This window comes from Perkinsus marinus (genome assembly GCF_000006405.1).
Source record: "Perkinsus marinus ATCC 50983 genomic scaffold scf_1104296951608, whole genome shotgun sequence".
Lineage (NCBI taxonomy): Eukaryota > Perkinsozoa > Perkinsida > Perkinsidae > Perkinsus > Perkinsus marinus.
In genome coordinates this window covers 1-16,118 of record NW_003209210.1, presented here as the reverse complement: position 1 = coordinate 16,118, position 16,118 = coordinate 1, and the positions used below count along the sequence as shown (strand labels likewise).

The window sequence follows — 16,118 nt, the reverse complement described above, 5'->3', positions numbered from 1 at the left end:
AGAACAGTGCAGCACACAGCTTACGGGATTCCAGCTCAGTATCCAGTACTTCTGACCAAATTCTCATGAATTTCTTCAGCTTTGCCACATGATGGGAATATGCTTCAGCTCGCAAGTCAAGATAGGCTTGGTCGAAACGAAAAGATTCTCGAATCTTCTCCGTGCGCGAGTCTTCCATTGGCCTGTTGCTAGCCGAAAAGCCTCTCACCACAGCGACCATCTTCATATGGGATGCCCATGTTGGGACCCAGTAACCCACCTGAGCTAATACCGATGATTTCACACGGTACTTCAGAGCTTAAGCTCCGGTAGACCGAACGTCCAGGCATCGGAGTATCAACTTATTTGCTCTAATTTGGACTCTTCAGGCTCACTGCGATTTTTGTTGGACTCGTGCAGGGGCACTATGGGAAACATTGAGTTGTGAAGATTGTTGCCAACAATTTGTTGGTGAGTTCATTATTAAGGGTCGGCAGTCTCACGGCACACTTGAGGATCTGTCTTCATGTCATTTAAGAATCGTTGCGTCATTTGCTATCGTGTACGTTTCATATGTGCGGGAGTATTGTACACGTTCACCTTCTACGTACTGTGTAGTCATGTGCCATCACACCACCTACGACACTATTCGCAACATGTTCCATCTACATGTAGCTTCCGATTCGCGTTCTGGAATGACTTGTCAATTCATTCGATTGAATTCTTGTGTGCTCGGGATTCACACACAGTTCATATGCTACCTCATAATTAGTTCGAAGTCACTGCTTCAATACAGGTTCGTCTTCCATCCTCGATTGTTGAGTCTAGTAAATATCTGCTAGAAAGCGTGCCGTACAGTCCAAGCACGCTGCATTGCCGCACAGGGGGAGATATTATGCTTCGTTTCAGTTATGGGTGAGAACTCACTGAATTCAACTCGGTCCCTTTCGACACACTCCCTTACACAACACAAATCATATGATAAAGCAACTTTGTCGACATCGCAGCAATCGTACTATAGTCAAAAACGTGTAACATGCCCCGGTACAGGGCAAGCTGAGACACAAGACTTCCTCGTAGGCCTAGTCAAGATAACAGCAGAATCAGACTCAAAGTCAGTTGACAATTCGACTGGATGAATGCACAAGATAAACGTCAAAGCAAAGCACTGAGAAAAAAGCTTGCTTCAGCTGGCTACAAAGTCATCCTTATCATGACAGGATCGACCCCGTTCATGCATTGACTTAATTCTTCCAATCACCGTTGTCTCAATGAATTCATAGAAGTCTCTATTTTGCTCCATACGAGTGGGATACTCGGTGCTCTCAAAGTTATCTGAGAGCTTCTCTATGCTGTGGAAAATATACTTGGCATATTGCTTGCATAACCATCCAAGAATCTTCTCAGGTATCTACACCTTAACACATTCACCCGCTCACACACCAACGTAGCAGGCGATCTCACGTGTATCTTGGGATTCGTTTCTGCTAGTATAGTAAAACTGGTCGACTTCCCTCCATCAATCGGCTTCATGACGAAAGATAGAGTCTCCAGCTCCGCTCGGATCCCCTTCATCGTCGGCACAGAATAGCCCCAAAACTCCTTGCTATCTTCGGGTATACCTCTACCTACCATTCTATGAAGTATAGCAAACGAGCGGAGAAGCTCACCGCCCTACCGTAAATTATTATCGACTCTACCCCAGGCTCATCCAAGGCATCACATGCAAAGGCATACCTGAGGCGCTCACACTGTGATAATTGTTCACCACCATAGAATGCGTTTCGCATGACAGGCTTGCAGCAGTGTATGAGGAAGGAGGAACTTGCCACTCACATCGAGGCCCAACGAGAAGGGACGAAAGGGATCGGTACGGAATACTCATGTGTGACCATCATTTGGCACCGACGACCACACCCTTCGATCACGTGATCGGTCCACGAGCCGGAGAGGAATGGAACCCAATTAGGGTGGAGATCGACCTGATCAACGGGTCTTCATCAGGTCACCACGCTACACGAGATCTACCTCGCGGATGAGGCTGATTATATGATACGTTGGATTATGCAGAATGCCCTGGATCTTTAAAGTCAACATATCTGACATGCTCATCAAGACAACAAAGGCATGATGCCAAGTCCACGGCCTTCCTCACAGTCTGTGTCCTGCTTGAGCCAAAGCTCCTTCTCAGACGAGAGTTTCTCGTATAGCCACTTGTCAGCCCCACCGCAGTCTGAGAAGAGAGAGGAGTCGACACTACTGAGAAGATATCTTTCGAATGCATCCTGAGTTATCTCAATACTCTCATCAACTCACCTCCATCCGATATCCCATCTGTCCGTGTCCTCTCGAGAGCCGAGTCCAGCCACTCGAGCTTCAGCCGCAGCCGAGCTATACATAAATCTTTCTCCATTGAGACGCTAAACTGAACGCACCATCACAGACTCCGACAAACTTCGGTCCTCTACACACGATCCGCTATAAGAATACTCACATGTCGAGCCTCGGGTGTATCTTTTTGATGCCGTTGTAAATATGCCTCAAGCCATTGTAAGCTCCTTCGGGCTGCATAAAACCGCTCGTATTCCTCGCACAACACTTGGATGCTCTCCAGCACTTCTGATGCCAACGCAACGTCTGAACGGTAGGAAATGACCGTGCGCTGACCAATCCTCCTTTCCGACCAAACTCAGCCAACTCTGGTGCATCGAGTGGAGGGAGGTGACTAAATGGCAACTGCGTAGGCATTTCGCAACCTTCCACCTGCTCCAGCACAGCGTGATCGCCATCGAAAGAGCCTACGAGGGAAATAATAATACCGCCAACCTGCTTGTTGCTCACTCAAACGACTGACTGAGTCCGAGAAGCAACAGTCTTCAAAAACAACAGTGTCACCAAGGTGTCCTGAAATACGTCAGATAGCTCGCGCTCACCAAGCACAGGTCTACAGTCCCATACACTATCACTATTCAACGAGGACATACACCTACTTTCCAGCGGTCGGCTGGGTTTCACACGGGCTAGAGGTAACCGATGCTCCTCCTTATAAAGCGGGAGAGGAGGCGGTAGGAAGGCAGGCCGTTGATACACTGCTGATCCTTTCGTAGCCGTATACTCAGCAACAACGAGCTCGCTATCCTTCCCTTCATGGACCGGGGATGCACAACATGAGTGGAAGGACCCCAACGACAAAACCGACATGACAATACCACTACAACAACAAATCGCCTTCAGACCAGCGGATGGCTCGAAGTCGACCCATAGTATTCACAAAACAATGCCTCGAGCTCAGAACTAGAAACATCACTTATAACTTAGAAGGAGCATCCACTGCGATAGGGCTACTGGAACATGCCCTGCTCTGGAGCAACTCCAAGCCTCGTGTACACAACTTGGTGACATAGGCCATACTGAATATGCTACCACCCTTGGCCTGCTGATGCTGTTGAGATGCATTGCCCTTCTTGGTCCGCATCTGAAAATACGTTCACTCACAACGAGTTATACAACTCTTCGATAAGGTTCTACCGCGCAAAAAAGCGGGCCCAGACACGATAGGAGTCATGAACCTCTCCTCCAGAAGTCTATTCTACACACATAATATGCAATTACTTATTCCGCCGCTTAAATGTTCGCTACTGTACATATCATCGCAGCACCCCACAGTCATCCTGTGTGAGGTAGTGACTACCGACCGATATTTCCCTTCAAACTATCAACCAAGTAATGCGCGCCAACTCGGACTACGCCACCGCAGAATACGGAGCGTGTGGTACACCTAATCCTCTCAAAGGAGTGCAAAGTGTTAGGAGAGGAAATGGCAATACCCATCATAACCGCTTCATATGCATCCATAAGTCCTACCAGAACTCCATAGAGGATGCCAGCCATCCTCAAGCACTGGAAGGCCTCCATGTACTGCATCAACCCTTCAGGGATCGACTCCACCTCGCGATAGCGGAGGTATAAATCAAGAAGCTCCCGTTCCTTCGGTATACCTGAATAACCACCAATATGCTTCCACCAGGATTCGAACCATGGCTCACCAAGCTCTTCAAAGTTCGAGCTCAACTGAGCAATGCCCGGATAGAGACCATAGTACTGCGACAAGGCACTGGCTATATCGACTAGACTGTTGCCAGTAGTACTCAATTCCCAATCCAAAACGGCCACCACCTAACCAAAATTTCCCCAAATGAGCTGAAGCCACCCTGGTTACCTCAAATGTGTGAGGATCGTATATGCAGTTGTCCAGACGGAAGTCACCGTGAACGAGGCTTTGGAACTCGGGGCTCTTCTGAGATATCTGATAGATACTATACGGTCGAGTTCTGTGCCGCATTCAGAGAGCTGACCTTGACGTTATCGAGAAGTCCTTTTGCCAGGCGTTTGAATCCTTCCACATCAATGCCTTGAGTACTCCACCTCTCCACCTGCTTACTAACATACTTCGATGGATCACCTGACCACAGAGAGGAGATACCCCATACCAAGCTGAGCACCTCAGCTGACCTCGGAACCTCTGAGTGAGGGCCTCGGAACGATGCCAAGGGAAGTTGTGTACAGCTGCAGCTGTCTTCATGAGGTCCTCATATACCTGCGTACATATGCCCAGTACTACACAACCTTTCAACCAGGGGTGATCCCCCAAAAAACGACTCCGGCGATAACTCCTTCAACGTGACTCACTTTCCGACGCTGGTAGGGCTGCAGGTTGGGTAAATTGGGATCAGTAAATACCACACCCGTCACAAATCTCATAACATAGAAGGCTGCACCTGACCACACAAGGCTATCATAGCGCAGAGGTAGGATACTTCGATGACAATCTGAGGCAGTGGCCCCTAATGATAATCTTGTTCTTAATGATTTGCTCTTTGACACTTGTTCCCCCATTGCCGTTAAAGTCCTGGCGACTCAAGCCACGCAAGGTATTTGTCCGTACGCATTTTCATTCATTGCGTCTTCACGTACGTTACACGAGTTGATCGATAATTGATGGGCTGGAAGGCTCCGGATTGGCCGTGATGGAGGAGCCTCTCCTTGGCTAGCGCCAGACTGTGCTATCCTTCCTCTGGACTTTCTCCACGGGCTATAAACATCGTCTAGTGCTGATGCAAGTGTTGGGGCTATTCACCAGCGGTGTTTGGGTTTTGGACCGAGGAAACGGTGCTGCAAATCTTTTTCAGATCAGAGGCTGTGGGCAACAACGTATACAATCCAATAACAGCCGGAGAGGCATCTCGCACAGTAACCACCCAGTAATAGTACCACAGATTGTCTTATCAGTGCACAGCCCCAGAGTCCGTGGAACCGGTACGCATCCTTCCTTGCCTAACTCCGACATCACCGTATACTCCCGGACAACATCATGGGCCGAGGGGAGCAGCTCTCCTGCATTACAGTACCCCTAAGGTGGATCAGCCATCCTGAGCCCCTACCTGGTGGCTGCTTCCTCAGGACAGCACACTTCTCCTCCAAGAGCTTCTGTAGGGTATAGCCTTCGAGGGGCTGAGGTTATAGACACAAGAAGCTACATAACAATAATAACATTCTATCGCCACTCGATAATCCGACCAAAACAATTCTTCTGAGGACCTAGAGTCCACCAGGCGCCCGTGATAGGGCTAGACACGTAGCTCTATTTGATCACTATTACGATTGTGATTAGGGATTATGACTAATTTACTAAGTCCTATTCATCACGATTAGAATTGAATACATTCTATCGGCACTTCTCTTCGCAGACTCCTCCACCTAGCCCCGCCACACAACGACATGAGATTAACTCATAGCCGAGAAAAAGGAGGTTTCACCGAGCTTACGGCTAACCTACCTTCTCTGGGATAAGCCCTACTAGATACGTCGGATTGGACTGGCCGAAAGAGAACTGCCACGCGAATGGTCGGGCTTGATCCGAAATGCTATCCGGTAACACTCCCAAGGAAGCCAGATACTTCTGCAAAGGGGAGCCACTGGACACATCCAGAGCAAGCCTTGGATGGGGTGTAGATAGGGGAGGAATAATATAGGATGGTAGACCGAAACTGAGTTAGCCGCAGATTAAAAACGGTAGAGGGGACAACGAGGCGTATGCGGATTCGAAGAGCATCCCATGACTACATCTTCCTGATGGTCTCAGTAGCCTCCTCAGGCGTAATGGCATGTCTAGTGCGGATCCCTAGGGATGCCGGTTGGGCCAGATTATGCTTCAAATCATCCAAGTAGAGTACAGCAGAAGCCGGACCGTGATAGTCCAAACGTTCCAGTGCTGTCTTGAATAGTCTGACAGAGCTCCAAATTATATGGGCTTCCATATAACTTCCATCATGGAAGTTCCATACCTCCACGAGCGCCCATCTACACGGTGACTGCTATCACACGATCTAATCATTTACAGCTACATCAATAGAGCCCTATAGAGTGCATCAGCTCCCACGTTCTCCAAGGGATGACCTCCAAAGTTCCCAGTCCTCGCTACACCCAAGTTGTCACCTTTCCCCACCAGGATGTCCTTTGGCCATCCCTTCTACCGCACTCTCTACTATAGTATCGAACAATAGCTCCCCCCTGAGATCTCTCATGGGCCTCAGAGGAGCTGGATGCTTGAAGTTGTTAGTCACCGCACCTATCTTCAACCCAGGGTATTTCAGACGGAGTTCGCTAAGCAAAATTATCATACGAGGACCTGAGCACCGAATAGACGACCAGCAATTCCTCCACAATCCTCCTACTAGGTTCCATTGCCCTTAGCCCCTCGAACCAGCCTATGAGGGCCTCTTGCACTACCGCCTTGCCCTTAGCGAACTGCTCACAAAACTCAGGTATCTATCCATCTGATCCGCCACTACATCTACTACGACCGCTACTCCTACTACCGTCAAGAAGCCGCATTCAAGCTCCTTCCACAGTACAGAGGACACCATACGCCTAGGCAGGCCTGGGTCCCGTATAGATTCGGCAGCAGCCAACAACGGACCAATCGGTGATGGAAATCTGAGGCTATCTACCATTCCATTTCCGTATTGCATGCTCACGTTATTCCACCCAAATCCAACAGTAGGACCTCAGGAACGGTCTCCTCTGAATTCACTTCAACAGACATTGTAATATAAAACACACTGAAGGCATCTCCATCGACAAACTACCATCAAAGTGTCAGTGCCGTCAATGTTAGATTCACGGTAGTAGTATGAAGTAGATAGGCCATACACCGAGTATGTTCGCCTCCACCCACACTATCAGATCAACACAAGGACCCATGAGAAGGCCACCGAAGCATCGTGCTTAAAACGGGACCAGCACAACCTCCCCCTCAGCCGTGCCCACATATATCATGTCATGCCCTTCCGACATGGCTAAACTTGTTACGGATGAAGAGCCCACCTGAGGTCACACACGATGCTCCCGCAAAGGTATCTTCTGCGCACAGTGAAGATTTTCCCATCCTCCACTATATAGCCGTCTGCCGCATCTCTCCGTATTCTATGTACAGAGACCTGAGCCGAGACATTTTCTAGCACTCCCAACCCCCAGGCCCCATCCCATAGTGTTGTTGCACAGTAACTCTGTAACAAAGCCAATACAACAACTTCCGATTAACTCACCACACTCTGCTCAACGGCGTAACGATAAGGAGGTTTCCACGATAGACCCCATGTCCCCAACAGACCACACCCTTCTTACAGTCCTACCACGCCTGTCTCCTCTCCGAACAAAACTAGGCACTCCTCATCGTCGCAAACCAAAGCAACTGCTGTGGGTACGGCTCCACCACCTAGAAAGCTCCTGACCAGAGCAGCGAGCTCTCCAGAGGATGCTACCCCCAGAGGCGCTCAGATCTACGCTATCGACCTTGTCCCATTTCGAGTGGAGGAAGTCTGCCTCTATATCAATGACAATAAGGGCTCTCCCAGATGTGAGGGCGTAAAGTCGTTCAGTAGGGCAGCCACTACCACAATGACACTGCAACAGGAGAATCGACTGGCCTTGGCAACTCCTAAGAGCACCCGATAGGGACGTAGAGACCAGTTACTCTACCGTATCTTCTTCACACCAGCAGGTCTATCTGGGCACATGATGATAGATCCTGCACTACCCCCGGATAACACGTAACCGGCATCGGAATCACCTTGATAAGCAGCCAAAGCCAACACCTACTCGAGGCCTCATTTCGATACAGGATGAGGTCTGCGTTAAGACACCTCCTCAGATTGTTGATCGAACTCCCCCGCACCACCGATATCGCCATGAGTTGTGCATTTGGGAATCGAGGCTCGAACGGAACCCTCAAACTTGGCGGCGACCAACTGCACGAGAACTACATAGTAGTGGTACTGTTAATGACGAGGGACATCACAGGCTCCTCATGAGTCTCTATCGCTATGGTCCACCTCGACACATAGCCGTCGTAAGAACCACAGACGACGGCCCCTCGGCTGAAGGACACCCGACTGTTGTTCCACGAGCGACACAGCCGGGCAAAGGTCGTTAGTAATAGACTATATCAGGAGTGAGTGTGAACAGAGTAATAACACTCGATGACGATCAATGCTTGGTTAACAACTGAAGTCTTCCTTCACTGGCTTATAACTACTACGTTGCACGCATGCACACGAAGTTGCCTACCGCGGAGTACAGATAGCTGTGATGCTGTTAGTATGAGGCTTTGCTCCTTCACGACTAAGAAACACCCGGCCGGCCTGGCCTGCTGCGGAACTCAGTGGTACCAGAAAGACTTCTCCACCTTCCGTACCTGAGCCCAGACGTCACCACCAACGAATGATGGAGGACTTACCGCAAGCCACTGCCCGGCACCACTGCAGGTAGCACATTGCCGTTACCTCAATCGAGTCCCACCCTCGACCGCAACGGAATTCCAGTGGGACTACAGAGGTTAAATGCTACTCGGGATATGTAGTCTCTTACCTTGATCAGAAGGGGCACCTCCCAGGTCCCATAAGCGGATATCTCCATTGATATGGCCAGCCAGTAGGTAGCAGCCTGGAGACGGCTGAGCAGGCATTACTTCGGGGTGGCTGCTCCGACACGACCCACATCTAAGGAACACCCAATGCCTGTATTATGAATCTGGACGAGGTATCCGACTCCTGCTGAGCTATCTCCATTAGCAGTCACACAGAACTTGGTATACCTATTATAAGGTTGTGCTACCCGCACTATACCGAGTCATGCAGTGTCTGACCTCTGAGTAGAAGTAAGAGAATATACACAGACTTCAGGCTTCATAGCATTCAGAACGAACAAAGTCCGCAAGCCACCACCAGACGGCAGGAAGGCAGCATCCACCATAGCACCTACCGAGGCCGCGCAACACTTATACTCATCGCGGGTCAACACCCTCACCCAAAGGGAGGCCTGCGGTATCACACTGGACAGTACAGCCGTTCACAACGTCATACACACAGAAGCCATCCTCTGAGGCGCCGAGCAGTAGACTACTAGCCTGACCCTTGAACGAAGCCATCACGCAACCGCTGTCCCTGGCCTCCACAGCAGGTCTCTTCAGGCGGCTGCTAGATGATAACACTTGATGAGGAATATCCAATGTGATCATCCTCTCCAATGAGCTGGGGTTCAACCCCACGATACTATAGGAATCGCCTATGGCGAATAGAGTATTGTTATCGATCATGTCGAGACCTCCCCCACAGTCACTTAGCAGTAGCAACTTCCGGATGGGACTGGACAAGGCCTCCGCATCCCTGGAAGAGGACACCCGATCTCCCCTAGAGTCGACCTCAACCACCTGTACATGGCCATTACTCATACCACAAAAGATACTTTTCACGACGTCACCCTCGTGCACAGCCATACTCGCTACCCAGGAAGTTGCTTTCCTCGATGCGCCCACCAAGGTGGTCGCCCGATCGTATGCGGGGTACCGTAAAGGAGCGTCAGGTGTATGGCTCGCAGGGCCTGTGATCGTTGGCTGGGCCGTCCACAGGGTCAAGGAACCATCACTACAGCCCGAGACTATATGCCGATTCCCCGACTTGGGAAATAAAGCCATAGACGTTATCGCGCTCGAGTTGCCGTAGATTGTCCTGACCACCGAGTTTGCCGTTATCTCTCTCTGGTTCAAGATCACATGCCATTGCTTTATGGTCCGGTCAACGGAAGCAGTGAAGAGAGTGAGCCAAAAGCCTGGTTCCATCACAGGGATAGGAATACTCCTCCCCACCACAATAGACGTCACTGGACCCGCATGTACCGCCGGTGATCGACGTACCTCCCCAGACAACATTGTGGTGGCATTTCTCAGCGCCGACGGTTTCAAGGTCCAGATGAGTAATCCTCCATCAGTCAAGCCGCTGACGACAGCGACGATTGTGTCCGACTTTGCTTGGTCATTCTGATGAGTATTAGAGAAGACCACGGCGACGGCTAGCGCAGTCGGAGCCGCGGCCTTCGGTAGTTCTGAAGAACACTGGCTACTAAATCTCGAGCTTGGTATTTCCCAACGATGCCGCACAAGTGACAGAATAAGCGATGTGGGTATCTCTCAAGTTAAACGCTACAATGGATGCTTACTGTAGCTGCTTGGGAGACTAAGTGTTCCTCTATTAACCAGCTTCATCTCTTTCCGTGGACCCAACCTACTGCTCAGCGACGATGCCATTGCGGACAGGAACTATCGGACGTCATCCGCACTCATTGGAGACCCCATAACGTGGTACTATGGATAGTATACTCCCATCGAGCTCGCTTCCGACGCGAAGGATCGATGAATACACTGTAGCGAGAAAAGTGCACCTACTCAAAAGTGGCCAAGACTTTCGGCTCGCGTCTCTCTGCTCAAGAGGGTACCACAAATTCTCGCCTTGGACGTCATTCCTCCGAGTGTAATGCAGTAACAATAGCTCTTGCAAGTCCAATAGCCTCCGGTGAGTAACGAGATAGAAGAATCCTTACTTTCAAATCTCAGTAGCAAAAACGGTCCGGATTTATCTCAATGCGAGGCCGATAGGAGTTGTCTCACACCAACGCCCCCGTAATTCAGCTTGTAAGGAACTTTGAATCGCGGATTCTTAGCCTACGTGTCACCGAAAGGCTATCTAATGCTATCCATTCGCAGAAAGATCGAATGGGCAACTTCGACAGGGCCCCTTGGACCATGGACTCCCTAGAAACGACTGATGAGTCCAGCTGAACGCAAAGTCAAATCACACAACTCCCCGAGACACCATGCAACACGAGACACGATTTCCCTTCACCGAGAAAGGGACTTGAGATATAATCAGAGTCCACGATATACAATGAATCACCCAGAGTTTGATTAGCTGGGTTTAGATCTCCCAAAGTTGAGTCGAGTTCACAGGGCAAACTAGAGATCAAACAGTGGGAGCTGCAGTAGTGGCTACTTTAGTTGTCGAGGTTGTGACGATCTGAGTTGTAGACGCTAGAGTACTAGTAATGGCAGTAGACACAGAGGTCGGCGCTGTAGTGTCCTCATAATCGCTGCAGACGCTGGGGCCGCAGAGCTGATCACCAACGTAACAGGCTGGCACATACAGCCACCACTTGCAGTAGGACACGCGATCACCGGAAAGGCCAGGGTTCATTGCGGCACAGTACGCATTGCAGCTTGGACTAGGGCCAGCATGGGAGTCCGGAGGGCCTCCAGTGGGAGCAAGGGTACCGGTAGGACAATCCGATACACCACAGGGCTGATCGCCTCCCTGACAGACAGGCTCATTCTTCCACCACTTACAGAACGAAGATGGTCCATTAAGGCCGACGCAATATTCGTTGCAAGGGGCAGACTCATGAGGGTGGGCACCAGCTGGAAGAGACGGTGTGGGGGCAGGAGGCCACGTCTGGGAAGTACAGATAGTTTGATCACCGCATGGCTGATCGCCACCGAGGCAGGTTGGACGAGGGAGCCACCGCTTACAATACGAAGCCTCATCATTGAGACTCTGGCACATCGTGTCACAGGCTGGCTCATACGTTCCATCACCAGTAGGAACCACATCAGTCGGTGTAACTGTTACAGGAGGACCGCAGATAGCGACCGTACCACAAGGCTGATCTCCCCCATGACAAATCGGTGGGCTCAGATCCAGTTTACAATAGGAGGCACCACCATTGAGTCCCTGGCAGTAGATGTCACAAGTGTTCTGCAAAGTGGCACCATCAACCGGAGCCGAAAATAGTGTTGGAGTCGGAGGTATCGTAGTAGATGGCGAGCTCGTTGACGTCCCCTGCAAATAGCGGTTCCCAACTCCGAAGGCTACAGGGATAACAATGGAGAATATAGCCATTTTGGTCATGATAAGTGTGAGGATATAGATCGACCTACACGACACGTCTTGACCTAAGGATTCCCAAACCTACTCGCCATCTACCTCATCCCATGCAAGGAACTGCAATTATGAGGGCCCCCTCAACAGCACTATCAACTCTGACTCTACATTCCACCGCGGAAGGTAGCAATGTGACGGCCAAGGTAGTCTCTGGTACAATCCCATGAAACCGTAAGATATGCCGTCTCGAATCCTTACCAGTGTGTAGGACAACGAATCCTTCGTAGTGCAGTTCGTCCCAGTTCAACTCGCATCGCGAAACCGTAAGTCAAACTCTTACATAGGTCTGCATGTACTGGCTCTGAGATGGTGATTCGACAGCTACTCTACTCTCTCCCTCTCCTAAGTGGATCTTGTGTTGAAAGTGATGCGCTCTCCCCTGTGTTTGATTCGCTCGCTGAATGCAAAGAAAACCATTAGCATATATCCCCATATATTCTCAATTAAAACAGTCCTTAACAACGAGCAATACATGATTTAATTATCACGTATTCCTGCTCTGAAGCTTCGACCGACTTCTTCTCCATCTCTCTCCATCCTCGCGGGCTTAGTCCACCTGCTGCCATCGAGAGGACTTCCGGTCTTCGCCCTTGCTGCTGCTGCTGCTGCTGCTGTAAAAACCAACCGCATATTTCCTCAGGAAAGTCATTAGCCTCCTCTCCAGCTGAATCTGGAAAAGATATAATACATTCGTATTGAGGCGGGCGGTGTAGAGTTAATGCGCAGCATTCCCAGTCGCGTGGATGGAAGTCCCACGTGTCAAACGACCAAGGGCGATGAAAATACCAAGCGTAGACACCACCTGAGCTACATGCGCTCCATCGCGTTCAGGAGTATTTGGTGGTCCCGGGTTCAAGACCCGGCTGGGACATTTTTTCCGAGCGCGGATCCAGTCGCGCAACGTGCTGCACGATTCATGCGAGATCAGCATTTTCCATATGAGTAATCATTGCTATGCCTCTCCGAATCACATAGGCTGTGGTATCGTACCAGGTCCCCGTGGCATGGCTAAGGAGGGAGTGTAAGGCAGTTGGTGAGAGGCCAGTGAGGGGGATCATAATCATTCAGAACGCCAATTCACCATCACCAGCCGTTCGTAGCGGTCGACCCCGCAACAGCGGATAAGCTCAGTCCTGGAGGAACACAAGCCAACGGGAGGGAGGAAATCGACATCTGTGGGCCTCTGAGCGCCTCTCCTGCGATTCGGTATCATTGTGTTTGCGTAGTGCTCCGGGGGGATTACGTCGTTTCCCCTGATGGCGAGACGACCCTATCCCGGCAACAGAGGAGAGTCGCAGACGAGTAGGTCCAGTCAGTCTGGACGAGAGCTCCTCCGATGTGCATGCAGTTACGCCGATGAGCTTGAGAGACAGCGGCAACGCGCCACGACCGCGAGAGTCCTGGGGAACCGCTGAGCGCAGTCATGTCATTACTATGGTTGTCCGTATGCACCATTGTGTTGGGTTAGGCAACAGACCGTTCGCAGGGATATTCGAGTGGCATGTCAGGTGAGCTTTTATTAACGTATGATTCCTCTTTGGAAAATAGTGAAAGCAGCTACACCGTATCAAATGCGGCCTGTGATGGGTCGAGGTAGTACTGGCCTCCTTATGTTGTGAAAAGAGCCGCAATCATCATCATCGTCATTATCAGAAGAACTCTCGCCACCGTGTCGGTCCCTCAGTTCCCACCCTGCGAGCTCAATACTTCTCTACTGGGCGTAGCCATAGAGCGCGACCAAGCCAAGACTCTTCTACCGAGGCAGATGATGGGTCTATGGACGCAGCAACGGAAGCATCTGGCCACAGAATGGTGGGGTCATTGAGAGGGAGACTGAGTCGACGGAAGCTCCATACAGTGGACGACTTGAGCATGGTCAATCCTGCTGAGTATTGGAAATTCGAGTCGTTCGCCCAAAAACAGGACGAGATAGGGTAGCATTCATGAATGCTATTCTCCCCCTACCTCCCCCGGCCTCAGGACCTTCGCTCTATACTATGTCAGCTTCCTTATGATATTCGTCCTCTCTATGGTGTGGTGGCTTCCGGTGGCGGGCAGAGGTAGTAGGCACTTCTGTGGCTGATGAGAATGTCGATTATCAGATGATGATGACGACGATCCGGCCAAGCTAGCGGAGCTACCCGTCTATCACAGCATCGAGAAGGAATACGTGAGTACTCAGAAATTCGCCCCGGCTCCTCCAGAGTCTTCAAGGCATTGATGCTGAGACGATCATGACAGTTTCTGTAGCCTAGGGCTGTTGGGCGGTCAATCGTAGGGTCGGCTGCTAGGGTCAGCCCGGAACAAGGTTTATCTCGCGAAAAATGCCATCACTGTTCTATTCGACGGCCCCGGCGGAATTGTGGCAGGCTCAAAGGTCCCGGTCATCGAAGCGACTGCATAGCGTAATGCCCGGTCTCTGCTGAGTAACGGGGGACTCAATATGCCCCGCAAGATACGACAGTTGAACGTGAAGGAGGAGTTGGAGATGGAGTGGTTGCGAGAGGTAGCGGATAAGATCAATAGGAAGGAACGGTCGGCTATAGGGAGACAGGTGATAGGACGGTAGCACTGGTCGAGTCTCGATACCTTCCTAAACTTAGGAGAGGATAAAAGTCGAGAGGGATGTCGTCAATGGAGTAGCTCAGGAGAGCTGGTATTGCAAGCAGCGTAAGGCTCAGCAACGAGTGAGCCAGGGATGGGGTCCTCTCCTGGAGTCAATAGGCAATCATGTAGGTGAATGCCCTTGAGGGAGAGTTCCGTAAGGGCGCGGGTGAAGGGCTACATCGCCGAGAGCAGATCGCAGATCAGCTGCTCCAGGCTAAGGCTGCTAGATGGGCAACTCTGCCTGGCAGGGGTGAGCTACTTCCAATATCGCTCATCATACTGTGACTGTGCAACACTGTCAGATACCCTCAAGCATGCCAAGGCCCTTAGCTCAAGACAAGAGCAGGAGAGGACGGCGGAACGAGAGTCCGTAGATCATTTTAAGCGGCAATTGGTAGCTGAGGACTCAGCCCTCCGACGGCAAGAGAGGCTTTCGAAGGAGAGGCAGCTGTTGCAGACCTTCCAGGTAGCCTTCATACTAGGCACCGTGATACTGTTCTCTATTAGGGCATCGATTGGGGGCACCGACGACAGCGATTCGTCAACACTCGCGACCTCGTGGAAGAGGACTTCAAGGGCCGAGCTGCTAGGGCCCTCATAGCCAAGGAGGGCCGTTATCAAGTGAGGCACGGGAGGAAACAACTCCGCTTGGAGTGGCTTCAATATTGTCAGAAGCTCCTAAACCATCGGCGAGCTATGAATGACATGCTTGCTGCAGAAGCAGACTACCTATCACGACAGATCAATCGTCTGGTTGGGAAGAGGCATACCAAAGGGCCACGTTGAATGGTGTTGCTCTGAATGCAATGTTTTGTTCTCCAGTGAGATGACAAAGTACTCAAGGAATCGATCAGGGGAGCGTAGGCCGATCGAATGCGCATGGCAAAAAGCCTGCATTATAAATGTAGCAGTCGTAATATCCCCCGACTTCGTTTCGTCTGCATTGAGTGTCATGCAAATCACGCTCTACCTCCCAGGTGGTAGAGGAGGGGTAGGAAAACCAGACGAGGCGCGGTGTCACTGTGGCACAACGTCATTGTTTTCCTGTTGTTGAGCCCTCTCCAGAATATACTGTACCAACACAAATACCACACCAACGACACATCACCAATCTCATGTTATGGAATCACTCGGTAACACCTTCGGTCACGACTTCTCCTTCCGTTTCGATGACCTAATACAACAAACTCATAGAGGCTCTCA

The 16,118-nt window shown here is 50.7% G+C and overlaps 6 protein-coding genes across 6 annotated transcripts; 2 read left to right on the top strand and 4 right to left on the bottom strand.

Moving 5' to 3' along the window:
- Positions 1-989: 989 nt before the first annotated feature.
- Pmar_PMAR011174 (hypothetical protein) lies at positions 990-3,192 on the bottom strand. The gene is made up of 11 exons (XM_002777493.1): positions 2,970-3,192; positions 2,821-2,883; positions 2,664-2,777; positions 2,474-2,616; positions 2,296-2,404; positions 2,135-2,212; positions 2,008-2,078; positions 1,816-1,961; positions 1,658-1,716; positions 1,444-1,607; positions 990-1,390 (listed from the first exon to the last, which is right to left on the bottom strand). The coding sequence occupies exons 1-11, from the start codon at positions 3,178-3,180 to the stop codon at positions 1,166-1,168; spliced, it is 1,383 nt and encodes a 460-aa protein (XP_002777539.1). The 5' UTR covers positions 3,181-3,192; the 3' UTR covers positions 990-1,165.
- A 75-nt stretch (positions 3,193-3,267) lies between these two features.
- Positions 3,268-7,084, bottom strand: Pmar_PMAR011173 (phosphotransferase, putative; the record flags this gene model as incomplete). The annotated part of the gene is made up of 15 exons (XM_002777492.1): positions 3,268-3,454; positions 3,844-3,977; positions 4,026-4,155; positions 4,199-4,285; positions 4,335-4,441; positions 4,492-4,576; positions 4,669-4,757; positions 5,251-5,373; positions 5,421-5,490; positions 5,816-5,975; positions 6,103-6,339; positions 6,475-6,667; positions 6,714-6,807; positions 6,858-6,975; positions 7,017-7,084. 15 exons carry the CDS (start codon positions 7,082-7,084, stop codon positions 3,287-3,289), a joined length of 1,863 nt encoding a protein of 620 aa, XP_002777538.1. The 3' UTR covers positions 3,268-3,286.
- A 348-nt stretch (positions 7,085-7,432) lies between these two features.
- Pmar_PMAR011172 (hypothetical protein) lies at positions 7,433-9,466 on the bottom strand (the record flags this gene model as incomplete). Its single annotated transcript, XM_002777491.1, has 9 exons — positions 7,433-7,478; positions 7,666-7,756; positions 7,803-7,930; positions 8,020-8,135; positions 8,184-8,288; positions 8,908-8,982; positions 9,037-9,133; positions 9,185-9,296; positions 9,346-9,466. 9 exons carry the CDS (start codon positions 9,464-9,466, stop codon positions 7,433-7,435), a joined length of 891 nt encoding a protein of 296 aa, XP_002777537.1.
- Positions 9,467-11,333: 1,867 nt separating this feature from the next.
- Pmar_PMAR011171 (Prespore protein DP87 precursor, putative) lies at positions 11,334-12,266 on the bottom strand (the record flags this gene model as incomplete). The annotated part of the gene is made up of 1 exon (XM_002777490.1): positions 11,334-12,266. One exon carries the CDS (start codon positions 12,264-12,266, stop codon positions 11,334-11,336), a length of 933 nt encoding a protein of 310 aa, XP_002777536.1.
- Positions 12,267-14,180: 1,914 nt separating this feature from the next.
- Pmar_PMAR011170 (hypothetical protein) lies at positions 14,181-14,712 on the top strand (the record flags this gene model as incomplete). Its single annotated transcript, XM_002777489.1, has 4 exons — positions 14,181-14,242; positions 14,289-14,368; positions 14,411-14,478; positions 14,587-14,712. The coding sequence occupies 4 exons, from the start codon at positions 14,181-14,183 to the stop codon at positions 14,710-14,712; spliced, it is 336 nt and encodes a 111-aa protein (XP_002777535.1).
- A 39-nt stretch (positions 14,713-14,751) lies between these two features.
- On the top strand, positions 14,752-15,701 carry Pmar_PMAR011169 (hypothetical protein; the record flags this gene model as incomplete). Its single annotated transcript, XM_002777488.1, has 5 exons — positions 14,752-14,862; positions 14,912-14,995; positions 15,045-15,165; positions 15,218-15,381; positions 15,423-15,701. The coding sequence occupies 5 exons, from the start codon at positions 14,752-14,754 to the stop codon at positions 15,699-15,701; spliced, it is 759 nt and encodes a 252-aa protein (XP_002777534.1).
- Between the last annotated feature and the right edge of the window lie 417 nt (positions 15,702-16,118).